This window comes from Galleria mellonella, unplaced genomic scaffold, assembly GCF_026898425.1.
Source record: "Galleria mellonella isolate WM207_F2 unplaced genomic scaffold, CSIRO_AGI_GalMel_v1 utg352, whole genome shotgun sequence".
In the NCBI taxonomy this organism is placed as follows: domain Eukaryota; kingdom Metazoa; phylum Arthropoda; class Insecta; order Lepidoptera; family Pyralidae; genus Galleria; species Galleria mellonella.
The window spans coordinates 6,696,554-6,710,208 of record NW_026442084.1 but is presented as its reverse complement, the minus strand read 5'-3'; the positions used below and the strand labels follow the sequence as shown (position 1 = coordinate 6,710,208).

The following is a 13,655-nucleotide window of genomic DNA, read 5'->3' as shown; positions in this document are numbered from 1 at the left end:
TCAAAGAAAAAAATAATAGTTTTTATTTTTGTGATTGTGAATTTTTATTATTGTCTATCCATTTATCCCTTAATGGTGAAATAATCAAGATTAAAGACAAGGTAAAATTTCTTGGTATGATCATTGCTTCCAGACTTACAGGCCTTCATCGTCTTTCCTACATATCTGACAAGTGTAAAAACAGTATTAATGTGTTAAAAACCCTCTCTGGAATTTAGGGCTCATACCCTTATAGTCAAAAACTTTTATATAATGCCATAATTAGGAGTCATTTTGAATATGCTTGTTTTCTTTTAGAGCCCTGTAACAAAATGGCTCTTGCAATGTTTGACACACTCCAAGTTAGAAGTCTACGCATTATCCTAGGCGCTATGAAATCTTCTCTAATCTAACATTGATTCTTTAATATTTAATAAAAATATAAGATTATTTTAAATTTTGTTATACAAAAACATTCCCCTTCAGTCAATCAAGAATGTAATAAAGTTGTTGAGGAACATTTTAAAGAATGGACACTGTTTTTCACAGATGCATCTAAAACATCAGATGATGATACTGTTGGATTCTCAGTATGGATACCTCCTTAATTTTAAGGCCTTTAACTTCCATATTTACAAGAGAGGCATTGGTTTATTCTGAAAGCTGTTCTATACATTGAATCACGTAAAATCCAAAGATCTTTAATATTGTCAGATTCACTGAGTAGACATCAAGATATCTTGCAGCTCCCGTTCCATTCCAAAAATTCCTTCCCTGTCTCCTTCTAAATTTGCGAAGCACTCTATAAATGCCACTGTGCTGGAATTGAGGTGGCCCTTGCTTGGATCCCTAGTCACTCGAGTATTGTACATAATGAGGCTGTTGATTCATAGGCTTGTTCGGCAACAATAACTGGATGTAACTCTTGTGACTTATGCTATCAGGCAAAAACACAAATGTTTAAGAGATAGCATATTTGGCAAATTACATGTGTAGTAAAAGGAAAAAATTATGGTAATATTCAACCTACTATCACCAGCAAACTCTTTTTTTTAACTTTTCAAAACTGTCAGTCCCACTGTGTGCCCTGCTACCCTATGAGATACCCGTCCTATCAATATTCCATATTTTTAAAGTTAGTTTATACTTCATTAGTTATATTCTGAAATTATAATAGACTCCCTAAGGTCATTGGCCTTTTATGTTCTCCCTCTTACAAGTGTTGTTCCTTAGTTATTAATGTTACCCATACTAACACTTGTTTATTTTTCCCTTATTTGTACTAACACTCATGTATTGTATTCATTTTTAGCATGCAATCTCAACATCAAGCCATATTGTTCATTACCAGCCAGATTCAAGAACCACAGAAATAAGATTATTTCACTGTGTCTTCCTAACCATGATGTTGGCAGAAACACTAATCAAAATTGGTGGCAGATATTTAAATTGAAATAGTTGAGTTCAATTTAATAAGAAACATGGCAGAATCTACAAAAACACAGTGCTGTTTAGGCTGTTTATCGAGAAGTGATGAAGTTCTATTAGGAAGTTATAATTTGCAAAATGAAACATTAAAAGTTGTACTTCAGGTATTTATTATATTTGATACTTTTGTATAATTAATTGTCTTAAAACTAGCAACCACTTCATCAACTGAATAGACAGTGTTAAAGTTGTAATTTTTTATTCTTTAGCCAACTACAAAAATAATGTATTAAATATGGGTTAGTGGATACCCTTAAGAGGTTAAGGCAAATTTCGTTTGTGCTATTCTATAGCTAATCTTCACGTTCATTCAATGAAGCCACATTGAATTAGAAAAAGACAGGGTTTTAATAACCAAACAAAATTATGAAAGTCACTGGTACATTATAAAGTAAAATAAAATATTAATCTCTTAATAATTAAAATGTACGAAAATTAATGACTACCTCATTTGATCACAATCTTCAATATTCAATAATTAGATATTGAGGAAAAAATAGCAGGAGGTTCTCATATTAATATTGTTAGTTTTTCATTTTACTATGATGACAGGCAATGGTAACTAGACCATACAGCCAATTTTATTTTATGTTACACAATGCCTTTGCGAATTAAAAGTCAATTTACATTTCTCTTTTTCTAATCAAAACAGCTTACTTTTCCGTTAGTCCCATGATAATCACAATTAAAATTTTTAAAAAGGAGTAAATCCTCACAATTTAAAAATATTTGTATTCTCTTGAATTTGTTATATATTTAATACATTTGTACATAAAATTTTCAGATGGACAGTATATGTTTGTGTCACCTGTGTAAACGGATAGCACAACACACCGAGCTTTTCATTCAGAACGTTCAAAGCAATCAGATATTGCTGGAAAACTTTCCCAATGTAAGAATAAAGTTGTTGTTTTTTTTTATTTTATTTATATTCTATTATCTATACTTATAATAAATCTGTAGAGAGGTCAATTCTGTACATGAAATATATTTCCAAAATAACTATCAAGGGTTTCTATAACGAACATACAGACAGACAGACAAAAATTTTACTGATTCCATTTTTGGCATCAGTATCAATCACTAATCACCCCCTGATAGTTGTTTTGGAAATATATGTCATGTACAGAATTGACCTCCCTACAGATTTATTATAAGTATAGATAAATATCTTTAATTTACTTACAGGTTATGGATACAGCATTCCAAATAGTGAGATCTCAAACACAACCATTAGTGAATTTGTCACATTTCCCCTTAGACATAATACATTTAGAGGGTATTGATAGAGACATAGAGGAATCTTTCGTCACATATAACTACAATGAAAGCAAAGGGGTGGAAATTAAAATGGAGATGAAGGAAGAAGAGAGTGTGCTACTGGACCATTTGGAAGGAGAATTTATTGATAATGACACAGGTGAATAATTTTTCTTTTAAACCTGTCTTGAATTTATCTGAGATCAGTTTAAATAATAAGACTATCCTTTGGTCTTTTTTTAATGTATGATAATGGAATGGTAACCCCGCCTGCGCTGGGGGGAAAGGGATTGTTAACAATGGAGTTTGACAGCTCCATTGCTAACAATATGCCCTATTAGGTCGACCTCCACGTGGTTCCCCCTGGAAACCATCGTGAACAATTCTTGTTGAATTCGTCACGATGGGCTAACTGATCTGTTTCATCATCATCTATCATTATTCATTGGGGTCCCGCAGGTGTATACCAATAGCGCCAGCGGAGTTACCAATCCATTTTCACCCATTTAAAAAAAAATCCCGCCTGCGCTATCGGTATACACTGGCGGGGCACCAATGAGGGATGATAGGTGAGGATGAAGAAGGTCAGTTAGCCCACCATGACGAATCTAATAATAAATCAATCACGATTGTTTCCAGGGGAAACCACGAGGAGGTCGACCTGACAGGGAATATTGCTAGCAGAGGGGTTACTAATCCCCACTACTAACAATCCCTTCTTCCCCTATCCACTGGTCTGTCCCATGTGTGTTTTATTTCTACTAAGTATTGTAATATAATTTTTTAAAATTATTATTCATCAACAACAACAACAGATAAATAAATACAGGAAATTATTTTAATAAAAATAATTACAATATAAAGAAAATTATCAATACATTAGACTACAATAGAGACTACAGCATGGGGTTCTTCAAAAGGGGGATAGAGGTTTCTTCAGGGTCGGCAACACACGCGTAATACCTCTGGTATTGCAGGCGTTCATAGTCTACGGTATAAAAAAAAATTTGTATGATGTATTACATCCTAGAATAAAATATTTGTGAGCCCTGTGAGCTCTATCTTAGACCACATAACGCGAGCCTTCAATAGTTTCAACCGTGAAGCAGTTGTGTTTGCAAAAATATGGCGTGAATTTACTTTACAGAGGAATAACACCTGAGTCCTCAGGAATGGCAACACATGGGGGTATTGGGCGAAACAGTATACATGTCCATGGTACTTAATAGGCGAATTTCCATCAGGTGGGCCTTCAGCTTGTTTGCCATTCTAAGTTTTATAAAAATAAAAAAAAAAAAAGTTAAAAAATAAATATTTAGACAGTGGACATATTTCAGTCATATTAAAATTAGGAGAAAACATTCCTTTTTTTTTTTATTAAATGCAATTTTTTTTTTAAATACTTTTGTTTTAACCTTTATCTTATAAAATTTCAATACGTTAAAAATTTCGTTGTCACGATATTTCAATAAATTAAAAAAAAATATGTCATTTTATATGTTATTCAATAATAAATATACCATTTATCGTTCACAGAATTTCAAGCGTCATTTCTTAAGGAAGAGGATGAGGATTTCCCTTTAAAATTAGAATTAGCTGATATTAATTTAAAATGTCTCAAGAAAACATTAAAAAAAAGTAAAGTGAGAAAAAAACAGAACACTAAACAAGAGCTACTAAAAAGGAAAAGTAAGATAAATTTGATAATTATATTTCAGACATCCTTAATTTTTACCTCCATAGTGGTATAGTATTTCTCAAACATGCTTGGAAATATGAGCATTATTTTGACAATCTTCTTCGAGATAAATCAAAATTGCCGTACTTGCCAGATACATGCGGGCAGCGGCCGGCAAAGGTTGTATGAAAATCCATATCTGTCGTGGTTTACGGCCAGATAAAGTACTATGTAAATTCATATCTGTCCTGTAATTTAAAAATGGAATGACCCTTTACTTCGAAACATGGTTACCAAGGAGGTAACTAATAAAAGGTTTTATTTAAAGTTCGGACTGGCTTGCAAATAAAAAGCTGTTTATTGATAAAAAAAAACAAAGGAACATTATAGCGCGTGAACAATTATTATTGTTCATTATTCGTCATTGAACTTAAAAAGTAAAATTAAGTTTTTGATTTCCGCGCATTGTTTGAGAAAAGTACTATACGAGGTTTGTCCGGAAAGTACGTATAAAAGTTTTTTAAAAATTTTATTTTACAATTATTCAGGTATATCAATTTTATCCCCTTCAAAGTACTCCCCTGTGACATAATGCACTTGTGCCAACGCCGTTTCCACTGTGAGAAGGCTCCTTGAAAGTCCTCTGGTTGTAGGTTTCTCAGCTGCCCCGTCGTAGCTTTTTTTATCTCATTTATGTCCCCCAAATGCCGCCCCCGAAGTACCAATTTGGTTTTTGGGAACAAGAAGAAGTCACACGGGGCCAAATCCGGCGAATAGGGGGTGTTCGGTCACCGTAATGGAATTTTTACTCAAAAACTCACGGACAACAAGAGAGGTGTAGGGGCATTGTCGTGGTGAAGAATCCAACGCCCCTCTCGCGCCAATTCTGGACGAACTCGTGCCACACGAGCTTTGAGGCGTCTGAGCACATCGACGTAGAATTTTCCATCAACTGTCTGGCCTGGAGGGACGAATTATTGATGGACAATCCCCCGAACATCGAAAAAAACAATCAACATTGTCTTGACATTTGAGCGGGATTTTCTTGATTTTTTTGTTCGTGGTTCCCCGGATGTCTTATCGAATTAGATCGGCAAAAATTTCACGGCCATTCTTGCCGAGTTTCGAGAGAAACTTGATTACGACGCGCTGCTCTTCAACGGAAGCGGGCTCCATGCCGACGGGGTTTCGTTAAGAGAAAAGTAACTTCACAGATGGCGTACAAGCCAGTTCGCACCGCACGGCGGTCAGACCAGAACTGAGCATTGTTAACATAAGGAAGGGGTCTGCGCTTACCTGGCCTCCCCACTCCTCTTTCTCGCATTCCAGAACACTTTTATACGAACTTTCCGGACAGACCTCGTACAAGCCTTGGCCACAACTAGGCTTTAATGGACTCACGTATATTTGCCTCGGCTACGCCCCGGTCCACATTTGCATGTTCGTCCATCAATGCTTCAGTTACTAGCCGCTGCAGTAATGTACTATATAATAAATTTAATTTCAGATATTAGAATAAAAACTTTATACATATCGAGAGAACAATGTATGGAAGAGAGAGCCAAGATGATGAAAGATATAAAATATTTAAATTCAATGTACAAATGTGAAAATTGTATAAAAGGTTTCAATTTTAAGGGCAGCTATGACAAGCATATGGAGAAACATAGTCAGGTAAACGAATTGAAATATGATTTTAATGTACCCTTGTTTGTCAAGTAACTACGCTTGCATGTCTGTGTTTTTAACGGAAAGAAGGTTTTTTTTTTTTTTTTATATTATTGTTACCAGAAGGAGACTTTGTACAAAAGTCAATTGCGACGAAAAGGCGACGGGTACCACTTTCCATCAGGTGAGCCGTCAGCTTGTTTGCTATTCTAAATAAAATAAAAAAATTGGCATTAGCGACCCACACAAATACTAAAGTTAAATGAGTTAAGGAGCCGTCTGAAAATCAGCGCAGTGTAGACGCATCTCGCTGGAGCTGTGCATATATAGCAACAGCTGAGGTGGCTCCTTATTACCAGCAAAATTTTGTTTTTTTTTTTTTGTTTTTTTTTTTTTTTTTTACTATTATAGGTGGTAAACTGTCTAGTTTATTAATTAAAAATAATAATAAATGCTCGAAATTTGAATAAATATATTTTCAGAGTATGGGCGAGTTTGAATGTGATATATGTAAACAAAGGATGCCGTCAGAGGAAAAATTACTCAGTCACAAGCGGTACCACCAACTGTGAGTTTTGGTTAAACTTTTATCGCTGCATAGGGTTGTAATATTTTAACCTAATTTTAATTATTCTCATCACCACTAACAATGACGGCTTAGGATATTTTGTCTGTGATCTTACCCGAGGGAGACTTTGCACAAAAGTCGTTTGCCTGTGCACCTCTGTCCCATTCGTGTTTCTACCGTGAAGCAGTTGTGTTTGCATGACTGTATTTCGGTTTGAAGGGTGTGATATGACGTGAATTTACAGGGTACAGAGGAATAACACCGGAGTCTTCAGGAATGGCAACGCATGGGGGTATCATGGGTGAAACAGTATATTGTGTTATGTACATGGCACTGCTCATGTCTATAGGCGACGGTTACCACTTTCCATCAGGGGGCTGTCACTTGTTTGCCATTCTAAGTTGTATAAAAAAATCTCATGTCTCCGCCTGCCAAGAATAGAATAGAATAGAATAGAATAGAATTTTATGCTAACTGTGTACCATATAGCTTTCCATCAGGTGGGCTGTCAATTTAAGAACTTGTTTGCCATTCAATACTAGTTTACTTGTATAAAAATTATACAATCTCAAGACAAAGCCTAAAATAAAATAAACATAATTTCACTTACATGTCAATGTTTTAAGATTGAAGTTTCATTTAAATTATAAAAAACATTATCAAAAAGCCAGGCTTTGAGTTTAATTTTAAACATATGCTTATCCTGACATTTAATGTTTAAGGGAAGATGATTAAATACTTTAATACCCATTATAATTGCACTCCTTCCATATGTATAACTATTTATTGTTGGTAGACAAATATCATATTTGTATTTATTACGTAAATTATTTCGAATATCAGATTTATTAACAAAATATGTCATATTATTATTAACAAAAACACACAATTCCATAATATATATGTTAGTCAGGGAGATATTTTTCATTTTTAAATATATTTCTTAAAGTCTCATCTGAATACATATTATAAATAATACAGAAGTGAAAAGTCGACAACATCTACAGTTAAAGGCTGATATGATACACAAGCAGGTTAAATCAGGTCTTAACTTGAATTGTTTACTTTTCCATTAGCTTCTATAAAAATGATGTCCCTCTTTATTTTACTTAGACGATATAAATGCAGCGAGTGCGGCCTCACCAGAATAAGCAGGTTGACAATAAAAGATCATTACACAGCGTACCACTGTTATGGATACTACCAATACAACTGTCCGCACTGTTCTAAGATCTTCAAGTAAGTATTTTCTTTAATCTTTTCAATTAATTATTATTATATATACTTTATTGCACTAAAAAATACAGTAACAACAACAAGTTAATAACAATGTTAGTTATTGGTTTAATTTAAATTTATTTTTTCTCTAATCTTAACAATCACTAACATTAGGGAGGGAAGGGATTTGTTAGTAATGAGGTCTAATAGCCCCATGGTTAACAATATACCCTCTCAGGTCGACCTCCACGCGGTTCCCCCTGGAAACCATCATGGTTAATTTCTTGTCGAATTCAACATTATGGGCCAACTGAACTGCATTCATTTTCACCTATTATCTTCCACTGGTGCCCCGTCGGTGTATACCGATAGCGCGGGCGGGGTTACCATTCCATTATCACCCCATAAAAAAAATATATTGCTACACTAATTATTACATAATAAAGCAAAATAAAATGAAAAATATTTCCAGACGCCAAGTGTCGCTACGAAAACACATATCGTATTCACATACGAACAAAGAGCGCGTCTCCTGCGCATACTGCCATAAGAGCTACGTTAACAAGGAAGTGCTCAAGGGTCATATGATTATGTAAGTATATTCCTTTATTTACTAGATCATAAGCAAAAAGAATTAAAAAAAAAAAAACACCATAGTCCTTAACAGCGCATGACAGGTCTCGTGGCGGTCATAGTATTTTTTTTTATACAACTTAGAATGGCAAACAAGCTGACGGCCCACCTGATGGAAAGTGGTAACCGTCGCCTATAAACATGAGCAGTACCATGGACATAACAGAGTATACTGTTTCGCCCATGATAACCCCCCATGCGTTGCCATTCCTGAGGACTCAGATATTATCAATATATTCAGATATATTCAAACCGAAACACAGCCATGCAAACAACTGCTTCACGGTTGAAACACGAATGGGACAGAGATACCCAAGCAATCGACTTTTGTACAAAGTTTCTCTCTAGTGTTATTATCATCATCATAAGCCTACCCCATAGACTGCCATAAAGAACGGTCCTGAGCCACCTGCATCCACTGACACCCTGCAATGCTTTTGAGGTCGTCACTCCATCTAGTGTGGGGTCGCCACTCAAGAACCTTTCTTCCCCATCGATTGTCAGTTTCTCGAGCTATGTGACCAACCCATTGCCACATAGTGGATTCGCTGAGAATTAATCATGATGGTCCCCAGACGACTATATTGCAAGCAGTGGGGATTAATATCCCCATTTCTAAAAATCCATTTTCCTTATAGCCAATATTTGAATGATTATCCGTTTGCTTTAGGAGGCATCCAAAAGAAGTGGCTGGTGGTGAGGTGCACAAGAAATACGTATGCCAAGAGTGCGGCATGGCATTCAAGGCCCCCTCGCATCTAAAGAATCACAGTATAAAGCACTCCCACAGGCGGGATTATTACTGTGTCGAATGTGATAAGTAAGTTTTCCAATTTTTTTTTTTTTACAACACAGTGGGCAAATGAGCATGCAGCTCACCTGATAGCAAGTGACTATCGCCACCCATGGTCACCCACAACATCAACGGCATTGCAGGGGTGCTGCCGGCCTTTTAAAACGGGATATGCTCTTTTCTTGAAGGTTATGTTGTCGTATCGGTTCGGAAATACTGCTGCTGGAAGTTAATTCCAAAGAGTGGTTGTGTGTGGAAGAAAGTACCTTGAAAAACGCACGGTGAAAGACCGCCACTCGTCCTGATTATTGGGATTAGTTTATAGCGGGTTGTACGGTGGTGAAAGTCAGCAGCAGGTATCAATCCGAACAATTCCTCAGAGCACTCCCCATAATAAATTCGATAGAAGATGCACAGAGACGCAATTCAGAAAACTAACAAATTATCACTTCAAATCACCAGAATTAGGCCGAATTCACATTATAATGCCAGATCTTGATCTGGCATTATAATGTGAAGACTAGATTTACACTGTAATACCGATTACAGATCGTTCTCGGTCTAGTAAAATATGTATGCAATCTTTAGGCAATCTGGCAAACGCAAAGCCAAATGTTTACGAATATATCTATGGGTAAAGTTGTCCCTAACTGATATGATAAACCTTACGTGCAGATATTCTCTAAGAGAGACTTTTTCTATATATATATATATATATATATATAAAAAGTTGTAAAAAAAGTAATTCAATATTTAAATCAAAATAACTGGTTTGGCCAGAATTTAAGTCTTTTGATTTTTTTGGTGGAACACAATTTTATTTTAATTATCTTGTCTTTTAGTTATATATATATGAGATACTATAGTATAGTCACCCATTTGTACTGAAACCTCAACGTAAATTTTCATAAAAAAATAAAATTATATAAGGAACAATATATGTATTCCTTAGATTTTATTAATAGAGTGTAGTTATACAAATGTTTGGAAGCAAGATATGTGTGTAAGGGATAGAGGTCTTTACAACTTTATTGCCTCTGCCCATCCCTAAAATAACTTGACATGAAGTGATTATATTAGTATATTTTAAAAATAATCTATAATCGAAATTTTTTTTCTTTAATTAAGCAAGACTAAGGTTTTTGGTACTTATTTTATTCTACTTATTCTATAATTTTATAATATTAAAACATGAATTCAAGAACTTTGTGTGTGTGTGTGTGCGTGCGTGCGTGCGTGCGTGCGTGCGTGCATGCGTGCGCGCGCGCCTGCGTGCTATGTTTGTCGTTTCAATCAAAATTTTATTGATAAAAAATTAATATAACATGCAGAAAGAATATAAATTTTCTTTTATATAAATCATTTTAATTCGTAATTATTATTTTCAGAAGTTTCAAATCTAATTCAAGTTTGAAACAACATTTGAAGACTGCCGCGCCCCACATCAACTATATAGAGTTACCGTGAGTAGTGTTTTATTCATTATCTAGCTAAATCATGCGCCTTCGTCCATGGCTGTGTCGTAAAATTGAAATTTGCCTTCCCCAAAAAATAAGCTATCAAATGCAAAAATAATATTTCAAATCTCACTGGTAGCTCCATAGATTAGCGCGTTCAAACAAACTCTCCCGCTGTATTTTATTAGTATAGATAGGGGTTCGCCGTATGGTCCCGGCATAGAATAAGCCATCCCGTCCTTTCCCGTGGATGTCGTAAGAGGCGACTAATGGAAGGCGAGGGATGGGTAGCAGCGTCCTTCTTAAAACATCTCTTAAGCCTAACTGCGGTTGCTAACCCGCCTGGTCAAGCGTGGCAACTACTGGTAAACCTCGCCAAGGGGGAGACATGTGTTCAGCAGTGAACATGATTAAAGTGTGAAGAAAGCGGATGTGAAACAGTCGCTCTGCAAGGAATTTTTTGCGCGCCTTACAGAAGTTTTTTTTTTATACAACTTAGAATGGCAAACAAGCTGACGGCTCACCTGATAGAAAGTGGTAACCGTCGCCTATAGACATGAGCAGTACCCTGGACATAACAGAGTATACTGTTTCGCCCATGATACCCCCCATGCGTTGTCATTCCTGAGGACTCAGATGTTATTCCTCTGTACCCTGTAAATTCACTGCCATATCCCACCCTTCAAACCGAAACACAGTCATGCAAACACAACTGCTTCACGGTTAAAACACGAATGGGACGTAGTAGTAGTACTGAAGTACTGAAAAGTCCCTTGTCAGGCGTGAATAAAATCCGAGTTTATAACGGCCGAGTCATATTCGTACTCCTATACACTTTCTGCGTGCTCAATGGTGACAAACCGATCTTGAAGCCCTGGATCGGAGAGGGTGTCTTTGATGGATGTCACCATATCGTATGATGAGAACCTCATGAAAGAAACCGAGAAAAAGAGAAAATATCTCGACTCGACTCACGAGATCACCGAAATGTGGGGGGGAGGGAAGTGTTACATCCATCGAAATCATCCCAATCGTTCTGTTGGTAAACGGTCTTATCCCAACCAGTCTGGAGCAACACCTCAGATGGTTGGGATTCCGGGGCGATTTCACTCCCGGTAAAGAAGCAAAAAGCAATGCTCTTGGTTACTGCCCGCGTATTACGCCGATTTTTCTCCCTGTGTCTTCTACCCCGGCCAACTGTGCTTCTGCTGGGGGTTAGTTTAGCATGTGAATTTTGAAAAAATTAAAAATTATAATTTTTCGCAGCCTTCCGTGCCTCCACTGCGAGAAGCGGTTCGCGATCCGGCGCGACTTGGAGCGGCACACCAACCGTGTGCATCTCAATATAAAGCCGTTCCAATGCGACAGGTGTGACAAGGTCAGTATTGCATACAGGGTGCAAGGGACAGGTTGGCAAAAACTGAAATAATGAATTCATACCGTTATTCTAAACTGAAAACCAGTGGAAATTCTTTCCGAAAAAAATATCAATTTCTCCCACCCCTTTTTTTGTGTGAAAATGCAAAATTGTGCAAAAAAAAAACTTTTAAGAGTAGATAAATGGCTGATATCACTACATAATATAAAATAAAGTCGCTGTCGCAGTCTGTCCGTCCCTATGTATGCTTAAATCTTTAAAACTACAAAACGGATTTGGATGCGGTTTTTTTAATAGATAGTGTGATTCAAGAGGAAGGTTTATATGTGTAATACATGCATAATATTATAGAGAAACACTGATAAATTTAGAGGTTTCTAATGTGATGTCGTAAATAAACACATTTTTGCGCTTACATTCCGAACGCTAGCTGAACTCCATGAGATAAATAAAAAAATGTACTACAATATTGTACACCTTAAAAAGGTCAACAAAAAAGTCCGCGATGGTATATGTCTATCTCTTAAGATTAACTTACAATAACCATTTTTTATCCTTTACATTTTACGGGGAAAAATGGCTTATTTACGAAGTGATTTTAAGCAATACAGCATAAATTTTTATCCAATTAAGTACCTTAAATACATTGTCCGTTTAATATAGATCAATATGGCCCTTTACAGCATGTAATTTAAATTAATATTTCTGAACATATTACAGATTTAAAATGTAGGGACATAGCGGTGCTGCATTGCACCCGTGCGAAGCTGGGGCGCGGTCACTAGTGATTTTTATAAAATTTATTTGTAATAACGATTTTTTATTATTAATAATGATGATTTATTTATTACAGGCCTATGTGAACGGTTGGTCCCTGAATGAACACAAACGCATGATCCACGAAGGGTACAAGCGGCCACTCAAGTTCCCCTGCCCAATGTGTGATAAAGTATTCGATGTACGTACTTTAAAAAAGAGAGGAGTTTTTCAATTCGGCTATATTTTTTATTTATGTTTGTCACCTCACAACTCTATCGTTCATAAATTCATTTGTATTTTTTTTTTATTTGGAAGAATTTATGTTCAGATTAGTCCCATAAATTTTTTTTAAGAGATTTGTTTAAATCAATCGCTTTCCATTGTCTGTCTACCCCATATTAGTAATACATAGTAATTATTTGTTTCTTACAGCGTAACCAAATACTAAAAGGCCACATACGGACGCACACAGGCGAACGGCCCTACCAGTGCAGCAGGTGCCCGGCGCAGTTCAGCCAGGCCTCCATACTAGGTACTCACGTCAAGCTCATACACCTCAAGCTTACCAGGGATGGTAGACCGAAGGTAGCCATGAAATAGTCCGAATATATCCCATAGTATTTTTTTTATGGGAAATAATAACAAGATAATGCCTTGTTCAGTTAAATATTTATTGTACTGTAAATACTAGACAATTGGATAAAATATCGACTACAATGTACGTAAACAAATATACATTATATGGAACATAAATAATACAAGTAATATCATGTAGT

The 13,655-nt window shown here is 36.0% G+C and overlaps 1 protein-coding gene across 1 annotated transcript; it reads left to right on the top strand.

The window, feature by feature from the left end:
* On the top strand, positions 1 to 13,644 carry LOC113511489 (zinc finger protein ZFP2-like). Its single transcript, XM_052897100.1, has 14 exons — positions 1 to 101; positions 1,292 to 1,571; positions 2,252 to 2,359; positions 2,656 to 2,887; positions 4,264 to 4,416; positions 5,913 to 6,079; positions 6,556 to 6,641; positions 7,755 to 7,880; positions 8,332 to 8,451; positions 9,163 to 9,312; positions 10,674 to 10,748; positions 12,009 to 12,120; positions 12,974 to 13,078; positions 13,312 to 13,644. Exons 2-14 carry the CDS (start codon positions 1,461 to 1,463, stop codon positions 13,477 to 13,479), a joined length of 1,713 nt encoding a protein of 570 aa, XP_052753060.1. The 5' UTR covers positions 1 to 101; positions 1,292 to 1,460; the 3' UTR covers positions 13,480 to 13,644.
* Positions 13,645 to 13,655: the final 11 nt, after the last annotated feature.